Consider the following 25,886-nt stretch of genomic DNA (forward strand, 5'->3'; position numbering starts at 1 on the left):
ATCAACAGTCCCACTGTAGTAGTGCATTTCATATTTTTAGAACTCTAAGAAGTTTTTTAGGAATTATTATGGTCTTTGATTTTTCATTCAATCCAAATGTTTGTCAATGTCTATTGGTGAGCCATTTATTTAAGGATTCAGTAACTGAACCATTCTCTCCTTCCTGAACATGTGTTTCTTAGCAGGGATCACTGGCAGTTTCAGAATGAGGGCCCTGAATGGTTTCTTTATTTACCCTCTATACACAAATTAGTAGCTTGGAGACTATTGTAATACCCATAACCATATAACACAACATTGACATTAAATTCAAGCAACACACATCAAAGTTGCTGGTGAACGCAGCAGGCCAGGCAGCATCTCTAGGAAGAGGTACAGTCGACATTTCAGTCAGAACTGACGAAAGGTCTCGGCCTGAAACGTCGACTGTACCTCTTCCTAGAGATGCTGCCTGGCCTGCTGCGTTCACCAGCAACTTTGATGTGTGTTGCTTGAATTTCCAGCATCTGCAGAATTCCTGTTGTTTGATTGATATTAAATTGATGCTGCTCCGTTCCCAGTCTGTGGCTGCAAAAGCCATCAGGTGATGAAATGTTTTCCATTCGCTTGTTGATTTCAGTAGTATATACAACTCGTGCAACACTTCAACTTTAGGATTTTTATTTTAATTTTCTTATCCTTCTAAGGTTTCATCACTACCACCCTCAACCACCTTTCCCGTCTCTGTAATCTCTTCCAGCCCTATAACTCTGAGATATGAGAACTCCTCAAATTCTGGTATCATCTTTGAATTGAACTAGTTTAAAATTGCAAACCATATTTTCAGTTGCCAAGATCCTAAACTTTGGCCTTGCCACCCTAAAATTCCTTGCCTTTCCACCTTTATTTAAATCAAATTATTTCATTAAAAAAATCTGTCTGACTATTGCTCATTTGCCTTGTTGCTTTCTTGTAAGGTTCAGTGTTAAATTCTAGCTCTAGAACATTTTGCAATGTTAAGGCCATTACAGGGATACAAGCTATTGTTGTGTAAATGTTTGTTTTCTTCTAGTTAGAAATGTGGGGAAATGGAATTCTGCCTGTTTTATATTTTTCTTTGTTTCCCTGAATTATCCAGAACATGCAGAAGCAGACACATTTTTCTGTTTCACAAACCTGATGTCAGAGATCAGGGACAATTTCATCAAGAGCCTAGATGACTCGCAGTGTGGGATCACTTGTAAAATGGAGAAAGTTTACTCTACACTGAAGGAGAAAGACATGGATCTGTATCTCAAACTGGTACGAAAAGGTGTATTAAGACAAATAAGACTGAATGGTGGAGAGTGTTTCAAACCATTCATCCATCATACCTTGTGCTCTCATTGACTGACATTAGCTACTGGTCTGGCATGTCCTTAGTTTTAAAATTTAAATCTTTATTTTCAAAAGCATCCATAGTCTTGCTCCTCCATAAAGTCTCTGAATCCACACTCCCCAGTTTCTGAGATTTCAGGTTCATTACACATTCCTCATTCGCTCACTGAATCATAGGCAGACTTGCCTTCAGCCATCTAAATCTTAGACTCTCGTGTCCTTTGCCCTCGCCCCTCCTCGTTTTAGACACTTCTTAAAATTTTTTTTTCTTCCTCTTTCATCATTCTCTTAGTCAAACTTTTATTGATAACTCTCCTTGCATGCTTCAATGCATTTGTACTATAAATGTAAATGATTATGCTAAAGAAATGTTGACATTAAACTCCAAATAACAAGCTTCAAAGAGAGAGATAAATATCAGAAAATAAACAAGGGCTTTTTTAAACAAGAGAAAATACACTGAACATGTCAGGAAAGTTTGTATATATTTGGGGAAATAAGTGATCCAAGCAGTCTGTATGAAGAAATATTTGCATATAAATGCCTTTCATCACCTCAGTATGTTGAAATATGGCCAATTTTTAAGAGTAATGTCTTGTAATGGTGAGAAGTACAATGAATGTAAGCATTTCTTTATTTTTCCAATTCACAGACCTGTCCCATCAAACAACAAAATGCTGATCCATTTCAGCATCCTATCATTTCACAATCAGATTCTGTGGTCTCAGGGGCATTGTTACCATTAAAAAGAACAATGCATTTTGTATACATGCCTTAACACTAATGGCCTATCAAGTGTATTATCTGACTAAGTGTGAGTAAACACATGGGAGATCTGCTAAGAACAGCAACAGCTTGTATTTAAATAGAACCTTCAACGTGGTAGCATATAGCGGTTAGCATGTTGCTTTTGCAGCTCAGGAAGTCGCAGTTCCACCGTCCTCTGCAAGTAAGTTTTGCGTTCTTCCAGTGTGCACATGGGTTTCCTCCGAATGGTCCGGTTCCCTCGCTCAGTCCAAAGACATGCCAGTTGGTAGGTTAATTGGTCATTAGAAATTGTCCTGTGATTAAACTGGGGTTGAATTGGTAGGTTGCTGGGCTGCGTGTCTTGGGGGCCAGAAGAACCTGTTCCACACTGTATATCCAAAACAAATAAATAAAATATGTGGTGTAGATGAGATAAATGGCATAGAATCAGTTAAAGGAAAGCCTGAAAAGGATACCAAGTATGTTTTACTCACGAAATTGAAAGTGCAATGGAGGAGGCCCGTGGGAGCCGTGAGCTCTATGGAAATGTAATAGCTTGTACTTACACTGTGAATACTGTGTAATTGGATAATTCAGGCCAATGCTTCACGTGGTTTTACATTTTGCATTCCAGCAAGAGCAGAATATCAAACCACAATTTTTTGCCTTTCGCTGGCTCACACTGCTGCTATCACAGGAGTTCCTTCTTCCTGATGTTATCCGAATATGGGATTCCCTCTTCTCTGACGTTGACAGATTTGATTTCCTCATCCTAGTCTGCTGTGCCATGTTGATGTAAGTTGCAAAATCCATCATTTTTCTGACATGAGAGTCGTTGCGCTTTATAAAAGATGCAGTGCTTTCTCTTTTCAAGTCAACATATTTGAATGTGAGGTTAATCGAGGCTGTCCGTCGCTCAAATTCACTGGAATAACCTGGTTTGTTTCTTGAAGCTCTTTCATGTTACCCACTAGGGTAGGAGCCTGAGATTGTGAGCACAGATTGTCAGGGTACTAAGTTTCAGAACAGTCCATTCAAATTTGTATATTGCAGATTCTTTTCAACAAATGTTGTATATTGAACGGCAGCAGCAGTAAGATTCACTCATACTTCCTGTGCCAATTCTTTCAAAATTATATTTAGTGATCCCTCAAAGCTCTGAGAATTTATCTTTTTCAAGTATTTCTTAAGCTCAATTCCTGCATCTACTGTGGGTCCTATCTATGAGTGAGTTTATGAGTCACATTTTGTAAGCTTGAGCCCAATTTGTTACAGAGAGGATGCCTAACTATTTGGATGTCCCCCCTTTTCTCTGCACTAAATCCCTTGTTGCATTATTTCATAAGTAGGTCTTTTCTGGTTATCCTGCTGAATATTTATCTTTCACCCAGTGTGACTGGAACCTTTTATGTGGTCATTGACTTTGTTCTGTTCCTAAGATATTGCTGTGTTAAGATTGTTTTCATACTTACTATTCTATAACAGAAGTTCTTCATTACCTACAATGCATTTGGGTTGTTCTAAAGCTGTGGAAGTTTACAAGTATTTAAATGATATAAGGAATGAGAAGTAGAAGATGAACTTTGAAGTGTGGCAGGGTAATCTGCACATCAGATAAATGAGGTATTTCGCATATGAAGAAATTTCCTTTGATTAGTTGGAGAGAGTGCTATGTGTACAGCTGACTTGAAACTGGGTGCTTTACAAATTACTTCAAGTAAGTTGAATATATGAGTATATTCAATAAACATACTTAAGTATGTTTAAATAATTCTAGACATCATTATAATATTTTGTCTGATTAAGTATAAATGATGTCATGATAGTTTTTAAGTAATTATTGTAGGTAGTAAAAGCTGTTGTGTTTTTCTTGCAGTTTGATTCGAGATCAGTTGCTTGCTGGAGACTTCACAATAAACATGAGACTGCTACAGGTGAGGAAATATGAAAGAATGAATTCCCTAATGAAACTGTATTTGAGATTCTGCAAGTTACTAATGAAGCAAAAGAAGATTGTGAACACGTTAGCTGGTAATCTTTTAACTCCTGAGGGGTTTAGGCTGATTAATAATCCGGTAAGGTGCGAGTGTTGTTGCACTTGTCTGATAGGCCATGACGTGAATGCTCCGTCTATGCCATGTCACCTTTTGTGAGTTCATTGGGGTGGAGTGGAGTGTGGTGGGGTTAGTCCTATCACTGTGGGAAGGTGTTTTGGACTTGCAGGGTGGAATAGATTCACCTGTATCCATCGAGAGTGAGTATATCCTTCTGGGGGGTGCCACCCAGAGCTCGAGCTCCATTCTCAGGGACTGCTGACAGTGTGAACTCTACACCTTCTCATTTAAAGGCAAAAGTGATGTCATTTGGCTAAAACCTTACTCTGATATTCTACAGAGGAAAATAAACTGCATTGGCACAGCCACTAGTGTTCATTTTATAGGATTTAATTTTTTGCTGTACCTGTTCCTGTTGCTATAGATCCTGCTCCTAAAGTGAGCAGGATCTATTAAGTTATATTGATAATTGTTTGTTTCCTGCTGTGTCTTACATCAGCTTCATACCTCCTATTGCAGGACCTATTGTTGGCATTTAGAATTGGTACCAGCTTTTGCAGATCGCACTGCTAGTATCCCCCAGCCTTTTTACCTCCCTCACTCACCCAACGTCCATATGGTGGTGGTGCTCTAGAGATGCCTATCATGCTAAGCTGCATGGTGAGATGGTGAACTTAAAAATAATCCTACTGTAGTGCCATGAGATCCAACAACACTGTAGAATTGAATCTTCCTTGTAATTTCTAAAATAACGAGCTTGTACCACCAGGAGGACACCGAGTAAGCTAGCTTTTGAGACACTGGAGGCCAATTTCTCAAACACACTGAAGCAATGGATACCCTGAAGGAAAGCTAAACCACTTCTTCTGCTCTTATTGCCTCTGGTGATGAGGACTCCCATCTACTTCTGCTCAACTTCTGCCTCTTACACTCTATAAGCTTGCAGTTGTCCAAAGCTCTGCTATCCATATTGTAACTTAAGCGGTCTGAAGAAACTGTCGTCCTTATTCTCATTTACCCTTATTGGATGTTAGGCAACACATCAGTGTCATCTCATCCAAAATCTGGACACTTTCAAACTGCTAATTGCACGACCTCTAGCTCTGGTTCTTGCCTGGACCTTGACCCCCAGCACCTCCAGGCCAAGACTTTCAAGCATTGCCGCTGTACCCCCATTCTCCCCTTCCTCCACCACCACTCTGCAACCCCACATCTCTCAGACCCCACTATCAGCTCATGTGTCCTTGGAGCCTCCATCGTCCTCCCACCCCACCTTCCCTGAACACCCTCCTTTCTCCTCTGACACCATCAGCTATCTTTCCCCCTTCGATCCCACGCTCATCCTTGCTGTGTCTTCACTATTCCTTCTGACCTTCTCTCTGAAGCAGAAAGTTATGTCATCGGTAAGAGCCTCACCTTTGTCCCCCTTTGCCTGCACCTCAGTGAGTTCCATGCCTGCCATGACATCGATTTCTTCTTCCACTGAGCCCACTTCTTGGACAAGGATTCTACACCCCATGCTGATGACCCCTTCTCCCGTCTTCAACCCTGCTTCTCTTCTTGCACAGCCTGCTCTAGCTCTCTGCCTGTTTTGGATCTTTTCATCTCAAGTTGTTGATGAGGCATCAATCGCCTCGACTTCACTCCTCTCTCCTCCTCCAACCTTATCCCTTCTAAATACACTGCCCTTCACACTCTCTGCACCAATCCCAACCTTACTGTCAAACCCACAGACAAAGGGTGTGCTGTTGTAGTGTAGTGCACTGACCTCTGTGTTGCTGAGACAAGAAATCTCATCATACCTACCCCTCGAGGAGGACCCCACTCCTCACAATCAGAAAACTCTCTCTGACATCATCACTGACCTCAACCACTCTTGAGAACTTCAACCACTGCCACTGAACTCATAGTTCCCTTACCCTACATTGCTCATTTTTACCTCCTACCCAAGATCCACAAACCACACTGTCCAGGTAGGCCGATTGTCTCTGCCTGTTTCTGCCCCACTTGAACTCGTGTCCTCATCTCTCGATTCCATTCTATCCTCCTTGGTTCAGTCCCTTCCCACCTATATCTGTGACACTTCTCATGTTATCAATCCCCTCACTAACTTTCAATTCCCTGGCCCTGACCACCTCATCTTCACCATGGATGTTCAGTCCCTATACACTCCTATTCCCCATCAAGAAGGTCTCAAAACTCTCAGCTTCTTTCTTGACAAAAGAACCAACTAATCCCCCTCCACTAACACGCTTCTCCGTCTGGCACAACTGATCCTCACCCTGAACAATTTTTCCTTTGATCCTTCCACTTTCTCCAAACTTGAGGGGTAGCCATTGGGACTCACATGGGCCCTAGCTGTGCTTGCCTCTTCGTCGCCTATGTAGAATAGTCTGTTTGAAGCCTTCCCCAGTTGTACTCCTAACTCTTCCTCAGCTACATTGACGACTGCTTCATGCACTCATGCTGAACTAATCAATTTTATCAACGTTGCCTCTAACTTCCACCCTTCCCATAAATTCACTTGGTCTATCTCTAACACCTCCCTCCTCCCCTTTCTCAATCTCTGTCTTCACTCTGGAGACAAACTGCCAACCAACTTTTTTAAAGCTACTGATTTCCACAGTTATCTTGACTTTACCTCTTCCCACCCTATCTCCTGTAAAAATACTATTCCTCTTTCTCAGTTTCTTTGCCTTCACCATATCTATTCCAGGACATGGCTTTCCGTTCCAGAATATCAAAGATGTCCTCCTCCTTTAAAGAATGGGGCTTCCCTCCCTCCACTGTTGACACTACCCTCAGCTGCATCTCCTCCATTTCCTGTACATCCATGCTCACCCCATCTTCCTGCCGCCTCAACAGTGATAGAGTCGCTCTTGTCTTTACCTACTACCCCATCAGCCTCCACATCCAATACATTCCCTCCGCAGCTTCCGCCATCTCCAAAGGGATCCTACCATTAAACATATCTTTACCTCCCCCCCCCCCCCACCACTCCACTTTGCACAGGAATAGCTCCCTCCGCGATTCTCTTGTTCACTTGTCCATCCCCACTAATCTCCCTCCAGGTACTATCCCTGCAAGTGGCCTGAGTACTACACCTGTCCATACACCACCTCCCTCAACTCCATTAGGGGCCCCAAACAGTCTTTCCAGGTTAGGCAACACTTACCTGCGAAGCTGCTGGGGTTGTCTATTGTGTCCGGTGCTCCTGATGCGGCTCTTCTACGTTGGCGAGACTCGCTGTAAATTGGGGGCTTGCTTTGTCAAGCACCTCCGTACCATCTGTTACAAGCGGGACTTCCTTAGTGGCCAAACATTTTAATTCTGATTCCCTTTTCCATTCTGACATGTTGATCCATGGCCACCTCTTGTGCCAAGATGAGGCCACCATCTGGGTGAAGGAGTAACAACTTGTATTCCATCTGGGTATCGTCCAACCTGATGGTATGAATATTGATATCTCCTGGTGAACAAAATTCTTTTCTCCTCCCCCCCCCGCCCTCTATTCCCCACTCTGACCTTTCACTTTCTCACCTGCCTATGGTCCAACCTCCTCTCCTATCAGATTCTTTCCTCTCTAACCCTTGACATTTCCCACCCACCTGACTTTGCCTATCACCTTCTAGCTAGCATCTTTCTCCTCTTTTTCCCCCCCCCCCCACCTTTTTATTTTGGCATCTTCTCCCTTCCTTAGTCCTGAAGAAGTGTCTCAGCCTGAAACGTCAACTTTTTTTTCTTTGACATGGATGCTGCATGACCTGCTGAATTCCTCCAGCATTTTCTGTGTGTGTGTGTTGCTTTGGATTTCCAGCATCTGCAGACTTACTCAAGTTTGTGATTGATTCACCTTTCAAAGCTGTTCCCTTTGTTTTCAAATCCCAAGATGACCTCACTTTCCATCTTCACCTCCAGCTTTGCATTGCCATGTCCCTCATCCAAAACCATTCACCAAGGAACGTGAGCACCTTCAGTTGTTGCTTATTGAGCACCTGTGATTGTGATTGCTGCACTACTGGCCGTTGTGACTTTAAGTGCCAAGGCTCTGTCCTCATGCTGTGTATTTCTAAAGTGTGTCATTTCGTGTCTGTCTTTCTTCTTCTAAGCTGTTCTTTCAAGTTATCTTTTTGACCAGACTTTTGATCTTCTGTTCTAATGGGTGCATGAATGTCAAATTTTATTTGGTAGCACTCCCATTTTGGATATTTAATTACATTAAAGGTGCCTTAAGAAAACACACAGTAATTTTCCTGAATTAGCTGTCCAGCGACCTTGCTGGAGGAAGTTTCAGAACTGGTGGGTGTGAGATTTTTTTTCTTAGGATTGGACATTTCAAGCAAAGGTCACAAATAAATCCTAAGAAACTCGGGGAAAGAAGGCTAAATACTTAAAAATGAAATGAATGGGAGGGAATACTGAAATTAAGTAAAATGGCAGAAGGCTTATACAGAAAACCTATTAATTCCTTCAATAGTAGGCTTCTTTTAATCAAAAGAAAATAGAATAGGCTTGTCTCCTCTTTTTTAAAAAAAAAACACGAGAAGAAATCTCATTGAAATGCACAGAAATTCTTGACAGCCTTAACAGAGTGAGTGCAAAGAGTGCATTTTTAGTGAGGATAACAAGATAATTTAGATCTGAAATAAGAAATTTCCAACACAAAGTTCGGAATGATTTGAATTCCTCACTACTAGTTGGCTATGTGTGCTCAGTCACATAATATATTCAAGACTGGTATAACAGATTGGATACTAATGGAATTTGGAGTTATTGAGGTAGAATAGAAAAGTGGAGCTGACATAAGTGCTTCAGGCTCAAGGAGCAGTATGATTTAGAAATGTTGGTAATACTTTTTTCAGTCCAGCTGACGAAGATGTGGAAAGATTCATAACTGTAACACAATAGTGGAGAATACTGGGCAATATAGGTTCAAGTTAGGATGGTGTTTGATTTGGAATAGATCTTGTTTAAAATTGAATGCTTTGAACTGGATTACATTGAACCTTTTAATTGTGTTTCATATGTGGCCTAACAATGAAAATAATATTGATGATGAAAACAGTTCATCATTGTTGGAAATTGTTTTGTGAATTCCTGAGGAGGGTTCAGAAGAAACTCTTGCAGAACACATGCTAGTCAGTTTGAAAGTAGGAGAGCTGGCTACATCAGGATTATTTTAATTAAACTATTTCTTTCCAATGCATTTGTAAGTAGAGCAGGAAATGAAGTGGAAGCAAGAAAAAATTGGATTCATAATTAATCTGAGTGAATCTTAATCTCTGATAACAACTCTGAGCTGAAATCTGGTCAGTTTTGTACATTGAATTGTGTTTCACCTTGTGTAAATCAGTATAATAAATAGAAGTGATAATTTAAGTGAGATGATGGAGTTTAGCTTTTGCTTGGATGTAATAGATTAGATTACATTATTGTCATATACACCAGGGTGCAATGCAATTCCTTGTTTGCATAAAGTTCACAGCATAAACAGTGTACATTGTATTTCTCATTGCTACAACATGCACAAAACAGCAGAATGGCGCAAAGGTTGTCGTGCAATCTGAAGTAGTTCAAACAAATGATAAAATGATTAAACAGTAATGGAACAACTGACAGAGTTAAAAGTACAAGAATGTGGCTACACCAGCAGGAAGGGCTTGTGAAAGAACTGATTGGTTCAGAAGTCTTATAGCAGTGGGGAAGAAGCTATTCTTTATCAGTACACTTAGGATTTCAAGCTCTTGTCTCTTCTCCCAGAAGACAGTTGAGAGAAAAGGAAAAGGCCAGGGTAGTAAGCATCCTTGGTGATACCAATGACCTTCCCGTAGCATTGCAGCATGAAGATGGACTGGATGGAAGAGACCCAGTCTATGATAGACTGGTCTCAGTTTACCACTCTCTGCAGGTTCCATTGGTCAAAAGCAGAGCAGCTGCTATTCTAGATTGAAATGTAACTCATCAGTATACTTTCTGTAGCACATCTGTAGAAGTTCCAGAGAATTCTTGTGGACATGCCAAATCTTAGAAAGTAAATTAGCGTAAGTACTGCCCGTCCGTGTAGAGAGACCAAATGAGGTTGCTGGTGACATGGATGCCGAGGAACTTGAAGCAGTCAACTACCACCACATCCCCCTCCCCCAAAGGTCAACAACCAATTCTTTGATCTTGCAGACTTGTAGGGCTAGCTGGTGGTTGTTCTGGTTATTAAGTTTTATGACATTTATTTTGATTTTTGAAACTCTGCTGCCTGAGGTCAGGTTGTTGGGTGTATTTAAAGAGAAATTGATAGGTTCTTGATTGGACATGGCATCAAAGGTTACGGGGAGAAGGCTGGGAACTGGGGTTGAGGAGGAGATAACAAAAAAAAGGATCAGCCTTGATTGAATAAAGTCCCACATAGGAGATTAGTGGGCAAAATTAGGGCACATGGTATTGGGAGCAGAGTACTAACATGGATTGAAAATTGGCTGGCTGACAGAAAACAAAGAGTAGCGATTAATGGGTCCCTTTCGGAATGGCAGGCGGTGATCAGTGGGGTACCGCAGGGTTCAGTGCTGGGACCGCAGCTGTTTACAATATATATTAATTTAGATGAGGGAATTAAAAGTAACATTAGCAAATTTGCCGATGACACAAAGCTGGGTGGCAGTGTGAAATGTGAGGTGGATGTTATGAGAATGCAGGGTGACTTGGACAGGCTGGGTGAGTGGGCAGATGCATGGCAGATGCAGTTTAATGTGGATAAATGTGGGATTATCCACTTTGGTGGTAAGAACAAGAAGGCAGATTATTACCTAAATGGAGTCAAGTTAGGAAAAGGAGAAGTACAACAAGATCTAGGTGTTCTTGTACATCAGTCACTGAAAGCAAGCATGCAAGTACAGCAGGCTGTGAAGAAAGCTAATGGCATGCTGGCCTTCATAACAAGGGGAATTGAGTATAAGAGCAAAAAGGTCCTTCTGCAGCTGTACAGGGCCCTGGTGAGACCACACCTGGAGTACTGTGTGCAGTTTTGGTCTCCAAATTTGAGGAAGGACATTCTTGCTATTGAGGGAGTGCAGCGTAGGTTCACAAGGTTAATTCCCGGGATGGCGGGACTGTCATATGTCGAAAGATTGGAGCGACTGGGCTTGTATACTCTGGAATTTAGAAGGCTGAGAGGGAATCTTATTGAAACACATAAGATTATTAAGGGATTGGACACGCTGGAGGCAGGAAGCATGTTCCCGCTGATGGGTGAGTCCAGAACCAGAGGCCACAGTTGAAGAATAAGGGGTAGGCCATTTAGAATGGAGTTGAGGAAAAACTTTTTCACCCAGAGAGTGGTGGATGTATGGAATGCTCTGCCTCAGAAAGCTGTGGAGGCCAAGTCTCTGGATGCTTTCAGGAAAGAGATGGATAGAGCTCTTAAAGATGGCGGAATCAAAGGTTATGGGGATAAGGCAGGAACTGGATACTGATTGTGGATGATCAGCCATGATCACAGTGAATGGCAGTGCTGGCTCGAAGGGCTGAATGGCCTACTCCTGCACCTATTGTCTGTTGAATGGCGGAGCAGACTCAATGGGCCAGATGACCTAGTTCTGCTCCTGTGTCTTGTGGTCTTAAGGTGGTGACTTCTGCTTTGGAATTGAAGTAGACTTCAAAGTCACTTTAACCAGCTAAAAGCAGGTTTAGTCAGTCAGTTAGTGGCAGGCTGTCCTCGGATCAGTTTAATGTGATCTTGCTGAATTCCCTAATCCCTTTCTCCATACTTTAACAATGTTGCGCTGGGATTTTCACAAAACTTGAGCCTTTAATTTCCTATGCTTCTAATAAATGGACTTTGCACTGGACTGTTTGTGCTCATCTCTGCAAGTGCAATGTGAATATGTCTACCCACCTCAGTACATCTGTCCGCCCCTGACTGTGTTTACCTGCCTCAGTCCTTTTCTCTTGGGATGTGTGTATGTGGCCACATGCACAGTGGTCACCAACATGTCTGCTTACTTTCACGTGTGTCTGTGTTGGTGTTTGCCGCCTTTGGTTTACCTATCTTACGTCCACCTAAAACAGCTAACACCACATTCTGTCTATACATACTTATTTGACTTTGCTTGTGTGTACAAGTCTTTTTGCTTGTCTGGCTGTCTTTGTCTGTCTCCTTGAGTGTACTTGTCTAATTCTGTATATCTGACTTTCTCTTTTTCTTTATACTCGTGGATTTGTATGTACTATATATACTATTTCTAAATATCTGACTTGAAGCCTTAGTTCTCACCTGTCTCATGAACAAAATGCTTCCTATTTTCAAACTTGATAAGTGACTTCCTCTTATCAGACAGTGGGTTCCTTTCGAAAAGCAGCACGCTGGGAAGTACCTTTGAATCCCATCTCCAAAGATCAGGTGGGGGATTACACTGTCCCAAAGGCCCAGTATTTGGTGAGTACTGGAAAATCTCTAACTTTACAAAAGGCCAAGAGGTTGGGGTGATGACAACCATTTTATACTTTAGTTTGACTCGTGCAAGAAAGTATTGTCTTTCAGAGTTACGTACATCAGGACACTTTTTTCCCCATAATAATGTCTATTTGACAATTCACTTGGGTGCAAATTGGGGGGGGGGGCTTAATTAAAAAAGGCACTAAAATCAGCATGTTAGGAGCCTGAAATAAAAAGCAGCAGATCAGGTAGCCTCCAAAGAAAACAATTACTTTTATGTCACATTTTCCATGCCCTCTGGGTGTTCAGAAACTCTGTAAATGATTCCATTGCTGCCTATAGAAGACCACAGGTTCCCACAAGAAGTAGTGTGAGTGAAATGAGATATTGTGTTTTAGCAATGCTGGTTAACACCATTGTTAACTCCCTTGCTCTTCCAAGTAGCATGACATCTGAGAGACTAAATGAGTGTCTTAACTTAATCTCTCAGCCAAAGATGGTATGGATGGATGCCTTCCTTCGGAACATCAGTAGTGTGAATTGAGTCATTGTTGTGGAATTTGAACCTATAATCTTCTGACTCAGGATCCACCCTCAGATACAGGATAATTTTTAACCTCAAGTCTGTCAGCAAGTAGGGGAGCAGCTGAGGTTTTGATACTCTACTTCATTACTGCTATTAAGGATGTGTGAAAAAAGAAAACTAATGTTTCAGATTGAAAACCCCTCATCAGACCTAGGAAGGAATGAAACTAAGTTAGTGTTAAGTTGCCAAAAGGAACTGGAATGGTGGATTACCATAGTCATAGGTTGTTCATGACACCAGTTATTTGATAGATTAATGAGGGGTGTGTGTATAAAAGTGAACAAGAGGGGGAAAAATGAACAAGTCGTGCAAAGGCTATGAAATGCAGGTCAGACGTGTATGAAATGCCCAGCACATTAAGCAATGTCAGTGGAGAGAAGAGAAGATTGCAGATTAAACATTGCAAATAGTCTTGCATACTGTTTATATAGACCAAATCATTACATAGTGCATTAACTATGTGGATATCTGTGCACTTGGAATGCTGCTGTGACACTAATTTCCTTTGAGATCAATAAAGTTTCTATCTATCTATTTTGAGGTGGAACAAGGAAAACAAATAACAAAGGAGAATGAAATATAATAACTACAGAGAACGAAGTAGATTGTGAGGTCAAGAGTCTATGTTACTGTATTAGGGAACCATTACAGGGAGATAGAAGCTGTCCTTGAGACTGGTGGTACTTGTTTTCAGGCTTCTGTATCTTCTGCCTGATTGAAGGGGGAGAAGAGAGACACTCCAAGGTGGACGCGGTCTTTGATTATGCTGACTTCCTTACAGAGGCAGTAAGAAATGTAGTCAGGGTCTAAGGACGTGAATTCGGTTTCTGTGATGCGCTAAGCTATGTCCACAACTCCCTGCAGTTTCTTGCAGTCAGATACAGAGCAGTTCCCATACCAAGCCGTGTTGAGTCCAAATAGGATGTTTTCTATAGTACATCGTAGTAAAATTTGATAAGGGTGGATGGGGACATATCAAATTTCTTTAGCCTCCTGAGGAAATAGAGGCATTGGTGAGCTTGCTTGGCTGTGGTGTCCATGTAGTTGGACCAGGGCAGACTATTGGTAATGTTCACTCCTAGGAACTTGAAGCTCTCAATCTCAACACATAAGAAATAGGAACAGGAGTAGGCCATCTGGCCTGTCGAGTCTGCTCTGCCATTCAATAATGTGGCTGATCTGGCCCACCTACTTGCCTTTTCCCCATAACCCTCAATTTTCCTGCTATACAAAAATCTATCTAACTGTATCTTGAATATATCTTATGAGGTAGCTTCTGCTGCTTTCCCGGGCAGAGAATTCTACATACACTACTCTCTGTGAAAAGCAGTTTTTCCTCATCTCCATCCTAAATGTATTCCCCTGAATCTAAAGGCTATGTGCCCTAGTTCTTGTTTCACTTAACAGTGGAAGCAACTTTCCTGTCTCTATCTTATCGCTTCCATAGTTTTATAATGTTTCTATAAGATCCACTCTTAATCTTCTGTATTCCAGTGAAGAAAGTCTCAGGCATCTCAATCTCTCCTCATAGCTTCATCCTCTAATCTCTAGAATCAACTTGGTAAACCTCCAAAGGTGTATCTTTCTTCAAATAAGGACACCAGAACTGCACACAGTACTACTCCAGATGCTGCAGAATCTCCCTCTTCTTAAATCCAATCCCTCTTGCAAAGAAAGCCAACATTCAATTTACCTTCTTGATAACCTGTTGCACCTGCAAACCAACCTTTTGTAACTCATGCAGAAGCAATCTCAACTCCCTCTGCCCAACAGCATGCTGCATTCTTTTACAATTTAATTATAACCTGATCTTTTTATCTGTTTCTGTAGACAGGAGCATGTGCTCCACCCCACCTCCCTTGCTGAAGTCAGTGATCAACTCTTTTGCTGACATTGAGGGAAAGATTGTTGCCATGACACCATGTTAGTAATCTGCCCCTCTACCCCTGGTTCTCTGACTCATCGTTGTTCAACAATACAGCACACTCTGGTGGTATCATCTGTGAACTTGCAGATGGAATTAGAGCATAATATGGCCACACAGAAATAATTGTACAGGGAGGAAAATAAAGGGCTGAGGATGCAACGTTATGGAGAATCAGTGTTTACAGTAATCATGGTGCAGGTGTTGCTGTCTATCCGTACTGATTGTGCTCTGTTGGTCAGGAAGTCGAAGATCCGATTGCAGAGGGAGGTGTTGACTCCCAGGGTCCGGAGTTTGGTAATGAGTTTGCTTGGAATTACAGTATTGAAGGCAGAGCTGCAGTCAACAGACAATCATCTAATATACTGTGAATGTCTTTATGTTCATGTGTGCAGGGCCAGGAAGATGGTGTCTGTTATGGACCCTTTTTTTTTTGGCTGTAGGAGAATTGCAGTGGGTCGAGGATGTCTGGAAGGCTGGAGCTGATGCGTGCCAAGACCAGCCTCTCAAAGCACTTCATGATGGCAGATGTCAGAACCACAGGGTGGTAGTTGTTAAGGCACATTATCTTGTTTTTTTTTAACGTACTGGGATGATAGTCGTCTTCTTTAAGCTGGAGGGAACCTTAGAGTGAAGTAAGGTGAGAATAAAAATGTCTGCAAATACTCTTGCCAGCTGATCTGCACAAAATTAGGAGATAATGACCCCACAGAAGTTCAATGTGAGCAGCTAATCACAGTCAACTATGCTAGATTTAGAAAGGGTGAAGTTGAGTTAGATCAGAGATTTTGTTAAAATGAAAAGGATGGAGTCCTAAATAAAATTATTGATGACAAAATAAAGTAGGAAGAGATAAAATCCTTAATGAATGGATTCAAGGATTTTCTCTCTCTCTTAATCTCTCCCTCTTTCTGTCCTCCAGAATTTGTATGCTGTTCCATTTCTAACATGCTATATATCTTTGAATGTAGCTAGATGCCAATCCAGGCAAAGTTTTGGATTGCGTTGAAGTTTATGACGGACATGACCCTGTTTAGGAGAGTGGTGGAAATCTGAAGTTCTTGAGAATTTTGACAGCAGAGATGCTGTGACTGGTGTTTTACTGCAGACATTCTTGGCTCAAGAATGCTTGCTTGGAGTTGCTCAAAGTGTGTTTCCCTACTGCTGAGTTGCTGCAGTTGAATTAAATGTTGACTTCCTATTCCTACCTCTGCAACACTTCCAGCCACCCAAAAACCACTGAGGTTGCTGCATCAATCGAAGTCTGGTCTCTTGTGCATAACCACTTTCATTGGCGGCCAGCTATCTTTTTTCTAAACCTCCATCCCTTAAAATCCCTCTTTTCCACTTTGATCAGTAGTTATTTAAAACGTTATGTGTCTTGCTGGGTATTTCCAGCATTTTGTAGTTTTATTTTCACTCCTTGAAAACTAATCAAGCTTTGGCCTCCCGTCCTGGTGTCTATGTTAAATTTTGTTTGATTAAACTCCTGTGAAAAGCTATGGGTGCTTTGCAAAAGCTGCCAAATAAATGCAGGCTTTTGTGCCTAGAATTTTCACTCTGGTGCCTTCCATCCAAAATTCTGAGACTCAGGCGGTCAGCTTCACAATGGTAACCATGAGATTTTGTTTGAAGGTTCACCAATCCATAATCTCCCTTTGAAGAATCTATTTCCACTTCAGCTCTCTTTGGATGTGGCACCCTGTGAACTAAAGAGCATGATGATTATTTTATTAAAAGATGAGATCTCCCTTTCTCCTTTTGCTATCATTAAAACAAAGTTAAATCTAGTGAAAGTGACATCTGGATTATTTAAATGCTTGGATGTGAAAGATGGATATACAGCTGGGATTTTCTGATATCGCAGTTGTCTATGTGGAATGGAGAATTGATCACATGAGCATTAGAGTACCGCTGGGTTGACTGCAGCTACACAATACACGGAAAGTGAGAAGAGGAGAGTTCGTTTTGTATAGTGAGTTATGATATAGAGCGCATTGCTTAAGTAGTATGGGTAATAATTTCCATTGGGTATTATCTGTAAAGGCTGCGTGGGGAAAAAATGGAAACGAAGCTGATTGCATTCCTCTTTTAAAGAACTAGTACAAATATAAAAAGTTAAATGATCTTCTGAACTCCATAATTTTGTACAACCGATGAGGCAAGGTCAAATCAGCTCAATCCCACCTCCTAGTTTGTAACCATAACAGCTTATTCATATTATTTTGAGCATTATATGGACGAAGGAGACTTGGTGATTTTTCACCAGACCTGAGATTGTGCATAAATTAATTTGAATGTTTTAGCTAGATATAAAAGTGGACCCTGTGTATCTAGTGGCTAAAATGCTGCAGCTGAATTCAAGTCCAGTTTTGACTCAGAATGGCTCATGCAGTGCATGGAGAATTTATTTCCAGTACAAAAGAAAAACATGGTAGCTATGTCAGTTCAGCTCTCTAAGGAGTTTGTGAGGAGCGTAATGAATTCAGTTATAGCTGTTTTGGTAATCCTTGAGTTAGATGTGTTTATTCTTGTCTGACACCGATACATAATCCAGACTGACACACCCAGTGCAGTTTTGAGGGGAAGATATGCTGTTGGGAAGGTCCTTATTCAGATTGAATGTTAGAACAGGTGCCTTTCTTATTTTTCAAATGAAATTAAACACTACACAAGCACTGGCTTAATGTAGTGTTCTGCCTGTAGTGTGTTGGCCAAAATATATCACTGAACCATCATTGAGTTAAGAATATGATTATCTTATTGTTGTGAGGAAATTTACTTTGTGTAAGTTGATTACCGATAATATCTAATTATTAAAGTGCTTTGAGTTATACAAATGTGAGTCTTTATAACACTATAAATATGGCCTGTGTATTGTTCTGCCAGTGGAGGTGTTCAAACGTTTTATTGGTATGTTTTGTTTTTTCTTTCCCTCCTATACTCCTAATCAGGATTACCCAATTTCTGATGTTGACCTGATCCTGAAGAAAGCAAAAGAACTACAGGACACAGCATAGCAACATTGCAAATCTGCTCAGTATTCCAGAAACTGCCAGTCACGCACATACAGTGAATATATGTTGTGAAGGTGATCAAACTTGCCTCTGCAGTGCCTTCTGAGAAAACTTCTCCACACTGCTATGCAGTGTGTGGCTAAAGAGGTCTATTACTCTGTACTGTGCAATCCTGTGATTCCTTGTCTTATCCTATTTGTGTCAGTTACCCCCCCCCCACCCCATCCTGCCTCCCAACCCCATGGGGAAAAGTCTTGATCTTTCTCTCTTGCTCTCTCTCTCTCTGTCTGTTGTGAATTGATATGCACCAATGGTGCTAATTATGATGTCTGTATGTTGGTATGTATTTAAATTTGCACTCCAAATGAAAGCAATGACCTTTCCTCTAATGAAAGAGTATGGCAGAAGATGTTAATAAACCAAATCTTATCACAGAGTTAAAGGAAGCAAAAGCACAATTCTTGATGGGTTTGCTCTCTTTATTACTGTGGTAGAGGTCCCTAGATTTGGTTTGTGACAGATTGACCAGAAGGTGAAAGATCAGTCACTAAATCAGGTACTTCAATCATAACTGCGCAAACCAAACAAAAAAAAAACACTTAATAGGATGTTGCTTTGAAAGGCATACTGTGAACTCCTCTCTGCCTTGAATGTTGAAACACGCAGTGAGGTTTAGTAGATTTTCAGTACCTACGAAAGTGTGGCCAGAAGAAATGAAAGTTTTGTCGTGTTTTGAGGGACCAGGAGGTGATTGAATAAATATTTATCTGGCATTGAGGTAGTATTTTACAGGTCTGCCACACTGCCTGTGGTAGGCAATATTGTCATAATATCCTACACTAGAATATTGTGTAAGTTTTTCTTAATTTTTACAGTATTGTGCAACATTTGAATTATTATAAGGATTTTCACACTGATTGCAAGACCAGAGTAAGATCTGATAATTGCTGATGATTTGGACAAAATGCAAAATGTTTTGTTCTTGACATTTCAGCTGCTGTATCAAAGCTAGTAACTCACACTAAGGACTCTGATTTGCTAAATTTCATATGAGTCAGTAGTCATATCACCACATTTACACCTGTTCTTAGGAGTTGTACTATCCCCCCCCAAGTGAAACTGTACAATATTTTAGTGGCTATATTTAGTGTTACCTTGGGGTGAGTGGTAGAAAGGGTTAAAAATAAGGAGTTTTGGGTTGCATTGAATTAATTTCTCTTAAATTTACAGCATTACCTGATTATTTTTATATGTTTGAAGCAGTGTTGTTGAAGAATTCATGGTTCTGTTTCTAAAGAAATAATTAACAGTTATAAAAGGTCCAAAGCATACAAAAATAATTTGCATATGTAGCAAAAAAAAAATCAGAATTTGCCAAGGTTAATCTTTAAATGTTTACTCCTATATAGCTAATACTGGCTTTCCTTAAGTTTTTGCTGGTTGTTCTTACTTGTTTTTTCTTCACTACCTAGCTGACATTTCTATTGAGGGGAATAAAAGTGTCACTTCTCAAAAAGTGACCAGATCACTGAGATGATATCAGAATCATTAGAACTTGTAAAACATCTTGGGAATATTCCCCCGTTTCTATCCCTGACATTGACCTCTTTACTTTTTAAAATGGGTTACCAAGCTTGATCAATATTTGTCTATCATCATCACTGAATTTAAATTGTCTCCTATTGGGTTCACTTATAAATTTGGATTTGACTTGTCCTGACTTTATTGCAAACGTATCATTTATACAATTGCTCATGTAAAATCATATAACACTTGAACTGGTTAGACTAAAGTTATCATTGAATTCCTTTCATTGGTATTGGTCTTCATCAAACAATTATATTGCATAAGTATGAAAACAGCACAAAATATTTTGTGATGTGTGCTTTGCTCCAGAAAATATCATCATTTTTTTAAATGTCTACAATATTTGCGTGGATTTACAAGCATCTTAGATTTATATTAGTCTCCAGTCTAAGTAATTTTAAGGTTTGTGTTTTGATAATTGGGGCATTCAATTTATGATAGTTCAAAGTCCCACAATTTCTTCTTGACATCATTACTTTAATCAGACACCACCCCTTCCTAATACTGAAAGATCTAGTTGTGTTTTTGTTTTGAGATCCTAGGGTTGCCACTTTATCCACCAAACAGTAAAGAGTAATTTCATGTAATTATTACAGTTCTGTCTGTTGATCTTGTATTTGGTCAATTCTCTGTTATCCATCTTAACATTCTTCAAAATTAAAAAAAAAACTTGAATGGAACAGCCGGCAAGCAGAGAATTGCAAGACTAACTGAAACCCTCAAGTTTTGGGTGGGTAAAAGGATCAGTAACGTTAAAAAATGCAACAATTAAAGGAAGGAACTAATGGTTCAGCAGCCTGCAGTCAAAATGTGACTGAAATTTCTACTGTAATGCTTCCACATGGATCACATCCTTTGACAATTGCATCTTCAGGGTTTGTCATTATGATGTGATGTCAAGATGTTATATTCTGTTGTTTTAAAACCCCATTCTGAGCTGCTTGCTCTTTCTCCCGTTGTATCCTTCTCTGATCACCTCGTTTTATTCTCTATGAAACGAGAGTTTGCTTGTCTTTTCAAAGGAAGCCAGAACCCTTACTTGTTTGCTCAACGTTGCAGAAGTCATTGTACTGCACAGATAAATATTACACAGTGTAAGCTAATTTCACCTGGAAGTATTCATATATTTGCTTTCAATGATTGCAGAGTGAATCTCATGGGGCATGGACGCTATCTAGGTCTGGTGAAATTCCAATTTCATTTAATTTATATGTATCCATCTAATTCACAACACTTAAGAATGAAATAACCCTTTCCAATTCTCCAGTTGCATTAGCCCTATTAATTTGAAGAGATAATTCAATCTCTCCAATGTTCATTTCTATTCTGTTGAATTGTGTCCAAATTGTACCTTAACTCTGTGTGCCTGCTTTTGATTCTGTTATATTACCAAACAAAAGTCGTGGAATCTTGCTCTTGAAATATTCCATTGGTCCTTACCACTATCAATCATTTCAAGGCATCCTTGATTTCCTGACACTATGCCTGAATAACATGGCATCAGTTTATGATTATTCCCTTATTCTGGCGCCACATCAGAATAAATAGTTTTGCTCTGTCAGTCCAGTAACATCACAATTTGGTCATCTTTCAAGGGGACAAACCATAGAAAATAGGAAGTGTTGCAAAAAGGTTTCCTAAGCTGTGGAAGTTAAATCACTGGGTCTCAAACTGACCATGGCAGGAAGTTTTGAGACTGCAACTTTATATTATAACACTAGCAGTAGGATGATGCACTTGAGGACTAGATATTCCCTCCCACAGCTTCTCATCAAAAGAAAATTCCAAATTACTTTGTTCCTTCTCAGAGTAATTATAATTCATAATATCTTTAATTTTATATTAAGCTAGCCATTCTCTGCCACAGCCTTAACCTTATTGTTGCTATTTCAGTCCCCCATTGATACTTGCCACCACCTGTGAATGCAGTCTCCCAGGTCTCCTTCCCTAATGAAGCCCCTTTACTGTTTACCACCCCTCTCCTGACCACAGGTGCCAGAAGCGACTGGTAAAGTCCATAACTAAATACCGAAATGCCAATGGGGAAAATATTGTGACGAGTATTTTGTTCACACTTCTTCCATTTTTTTTCTGTTTCACTTTTAGTACCAGAGAGCAAAGGGCATATATTGCTAATGTGATGAATTATTTTTATGCTTGCAACTGCATGACTGATTATGGGTAAAATACAATAATACAGTTTGTTATATTCTGTGCAGTGTGCAGAAATGCAAATTGGTCTGAATTTAAGCATTTAATGCACAGAGTACGTATTTTGGCTAATGGTACATAGCTTTGTGTTTGAAATATTTTTGTTAGGAATGCACTGTATAGCAAGGGCTTTTCTTTTTAAAAGTCTTTGGTGAATGTTGTTTGGGGTCTTAGTTTCAAAAGACTGGTAATATACTCATTATTTCTCTGTTGATCTCTGGGAAAGGTAAAATGTGCTCGAAACTCGAGTAAAGAAATAGTCACTATCACTGCAAGAATTGAGTGGTCATGCAGAGAAAACTGACAGTGCCCTATGACTGCAGTAGTGATCCCAGTTTTACATACATTGTGTCTGTCAGCTTATTCTATGTATCTGTCCAGCTCATACAATGCATGCACATGCTTTCTTCTGAACTATACTGTATCTCCCTTTCTTTATCTTAACCTTACATGAGTTGTAACAAGTATTCTGCATCTACCTTGTATACTCTGCTTACTCATGGTTGTTGTCTCTCATATTGTACATGCCTCTGGTTTCATGAACACCATGGTTGCAAGCTTGTGGTTTGTAACTGTTGGTTTCATTCCAGACACGAGACAACATAAACTGTCTTTCATGTACAGTGTTTGTGTCTGTTTCTCGCTCATCACACATTTGTGTCACACTCAGCACTGTCCCTTCGTAGGAGGTGGGGAGAAGTGCTGGGCAAACAAAGGCTGTTAAAATAATTAGCAATGGAAAGACTTGTTTCAGCCATTGCGTGGTGTTATTTAAAGGTAGGAATACGGTTAGAATCCTGTTCATTTCTGTGAAGTCTTCTGTTGTGATTATGCTACAGAGTCAAGCAAGACATGTTGACACTAATGAGTGGCCAAAACACTTCCATTGAGTGGTTTTACCTAAATGTAACATCTGTCAGACCAGGTTTTTTTTTCATAGCTCTACCAGTTGCAATTGGGTTTTTGTTTTTTTTTTCGTATCAGGATTAGAATGTGGGAGTTTTGTGGCGTATTCCATCTAAAGGTAAAGCCCAATTTTCTATGGGGTAAATGAAGGTGTTGAGAATTGGGGAAACTGATTTAAAGCTTTTACTTGTTACGCTTGCTGTTGGCTATCCTGAGAGGCTGTGATAGGGGTGTAAGATTACATGGGATTTGTTGGTTCATTTTCTGGATGTGGACAAGAAGTACTGGTAAGCTTTATTCTGTTTCCAGGGTTTATCTGGAACTGGATAAGGATGTATCCCAGCAATTAATAGAAGGATAATGGTCCTCCTGATTCCAAGGTTAAACAGTTAAAATGCTGCATTTTTGCTTGGCTTGGATATGGGATTAGTAATTCCAGTAAAGAGTTCCTGTGAATCTAATTCTCAGAACAGAAGGTGACCTTAACAAATTGTGTTTTTTAAGCAAAATATGTTGTGTGCATGGTGATAGTGGTGGAAGAGAAGGAAGGAAAAAAGGCAAGGCCACGGGTAAATGAAAGGTATGCAATACCACCAAGATGACTTAATTTTGAGTTAAATGTCAACAGTTGCGTTCACCTCCCAAAATCTTGTAATAATCATAAAAACATTGAACACTTGGGGCTGAATTGAGTTTGAAGGCAAAGAGGCAAGTTAAGCAACCACTATAAATGGAATTATTCTGTAAAGCTAATCATGTCCCTTTCACAGTTTCTGATGTTGCCATGACACCCATGGAATCCTATATGGAGCAAAACTATTGATACATTTATAAGTGTTGCCCTACTTTAAACGGTTACATGTGCTATCAGCATCATAAGAATGGGATAAATAGTTTGCTGCCATTCCATGCATCTGCATGCGTTTTCATTAAATTATTTGGGGAATTAATTACGGAATTGACTAAGGCTACAATGGAATGTAGGAAATTACAATGCAGGAAGGAGTACGTATCATTTGCTAGTGTATGATATATGTATATAAACTGGAATCTATTGCATTGTAAGGGCCAGTAAACTTCTTGCGTCAATAATATAAACTTTTATTTCATGGCTTGTAATGACCATTTATTGAGTGGCAAGTTTATAGTTTGCTGCATTTTGCACAGGTCAAAAAAAATCTACATCAATCAGTTCAATGTGTCAGAAATGCAACAAAGAAATACAGCTGCAATACAAACTTTATACTTACAGAGCAAATACAAGACTATTATACAAAGGGATTTTTTTCTGCTGATTATGACCTTGGATTAACATTGTCCCCCTCCTCCAGCCATGTGTTATCATTCGACCAATGGTCACTGTAAGTTTAAGCAGGGTTCATGATCTAAATGCCTCCATTTTTAAAGAATTAATCCCTGGCTCATCTACAAACCATTAGTGTCTAGCACCTTATGAAGGTTTTTGGGGGAAGGGTCATCTCATTTGGGTCTCTTCCATATAAGCTCTCGATTGTGTTTTGTTTCAATGAAGGTTTAATTAATATGATATTCCAATGACTGTTATTAATGTTTTCCCAAAATGACGTGCACTTGTATTTAAAAAGAATTTACAAACTGCGCTTAATGTCTACATAGCAATTTTATAATGGAAACCAATTGTTAGCGTATTTTGTTCAAAGTGCACATGGTTAATTGTTGTTTTTGAAAATAAATTTTAAAATATGCATATAATTTTGATTGCACTCTGTAATCTCTGTGCTTCACTATTTCCAGGTACTTGTCTATACCCAGTTCCCAATGTTCCATCACTTTGCAGCCAAGGTTCATTTTCCTCAGCACCAAGATCTAGAATTCCTTTCATAAACTCTATTTGTCCACCTCACTTTTCAAGATACTCAGATTCAGATTTATTTGTCATGTCGACATCAAAATATACAGTGAAATGTGTCATTTGTGTTTACAGCCAACACAATCCAAGGATGAGCCGGGGGCAGCCAGCAAGTGTTGCTACATATCCTGGTGCTAACATAACATGCCCACAAAGTTAAGCAGAACTACACAAGTAGCAGCGACAACAAGACAAAATGACAACAAAACAACCCCATCCTATATTCCCCACCCACTCACACACAAAACATGCTTCCAGCCTCAGGACGGGCTCCCTCCGGGCCTCCAGCCCTTGCCCTTGGACTCTCAGACCGGGCCTCCATCCTCCAGTCCCTGTATCATATTCATATATTTGCAGCCGTTGAGTTTCTGACTACCCCAGGACTGTGATGTTCAGGCCTCGGCCCCAGGACTTGCTGGTCACAAGACTTTGACTTTTGGGCCTTGACTTCCAGCCTTGCACGAACCTCCGACCCTGGGACTTGCTGACCTGGGGGCTCCACTGGCCCATGTGCCTCCTGCCCACATAGACCTCTGACCTGGGTGTCTCTGACCGCCGACCCAACCTCCAGGTTTGCTGGCCTTTGACTGCGGAGCACTCTGAACGCTGAAAGCCTACTTTTTAAACCAAACCTTTATAAGCATCCACCCTAGGTGTGGCTGTAAAATTTTGACCTGGACTAGTACATTATTCCCAAGTCTTGGACTGGATCGTCAAGTCTACTTTTTTGTTGTATTCCCATGCAGTCCATGTGCACCTCAGTCTTAAATAAACTCAGTCACTTCTGAGATAACAAAATTACACAAAATTCAAACCCTCTTCATTGTGAAATGCCTAATATCTGTCTCCCTGTCGTGGCTAGAAGAAATGAGACTGTTTGTATCGGTTCTGTCAACCTCTGTTATTTGTTTTGATGAGATTAAGGCTCACGCTCCTGAGCTCCAGTGAGTATTGGCCAATTTGACCTGATCTCTCCTCACGACAACCCTTTCATCCCAGGAATATAGTGAATGTACTGTGTAGTGGCTACAGGGCTGCTATTCCTTCTATTGGTTTGCGGTCCAAAACTTTGCACGGTACCAGTAATAAGGTCTCCTGAATCTGAAGACTAAACAAGCATGTGAGACTTGTGCTTTCAACCGATTCTTCCTCTTGTACCTACATGTTTACTTTCTACATTTCACA

The 25,886-nt window shown here is 40.3% G+C and overlaps 1 protein-coding gene across 3 annotated transcripts in view; it reads left to right on the forward strand.

Moving 5' to 3' along the window:
* Window positions 1–24,534, forward strand: part of tbc1d13 (TBC1 domain family, member 13) — a 38,425-nt gene extending 13,891 nt beyond the window's left edge. The window contains exons 9-13 of one of the 3 annotated variants that reach the window (XR_011882831.1): window positions 1,118–1,281; window positions 2,738–2,898; window positions 3,980–4,037; window positions 12,485–12,582; window positions 18,047–18,116. Coding sequence is in view for 2 of the 3 variants with exons in the window: in XM_072240375.1 (XP_072096476.1) it covers window positions 1,118–1,281; window positions 2,738–2,898; window positions 3,980–4,037; window positions 12,481–12,582; window positions 18,047–18,112 (551 nt within the window). In the remaining variant the exon portion in view is untranslated. Of the gene's footprint in view, window positions 1–1,117; window positions 1,282–2,737; window positions 2,899–3,979; window positions 4,038–12,480; window positions 12,583–18,046 lie in introns of all 3 variants that reach the window. The other 2 variants (XM_072240375.1, XM_072240377.1) reach the window with 2 other exon arrangements.
* Window positions 24,535–25,886: the final 1,352 nt, after the last annotated feature.

This window comes from Mobula birostris, chromosome 22, assembly GCF_030028105.1.
Source record: "Mobula birostris isolate sMobBir1 chromosome 22, sMobBir1.hap1, whole genome shotgun sequence".
Lineage (NCBI taxonomy): Eukaryota > Metazoa > Chordata > Chondrichthyes > Myliobatiformes > Myliobatidae > Mobula > Mobula birostris.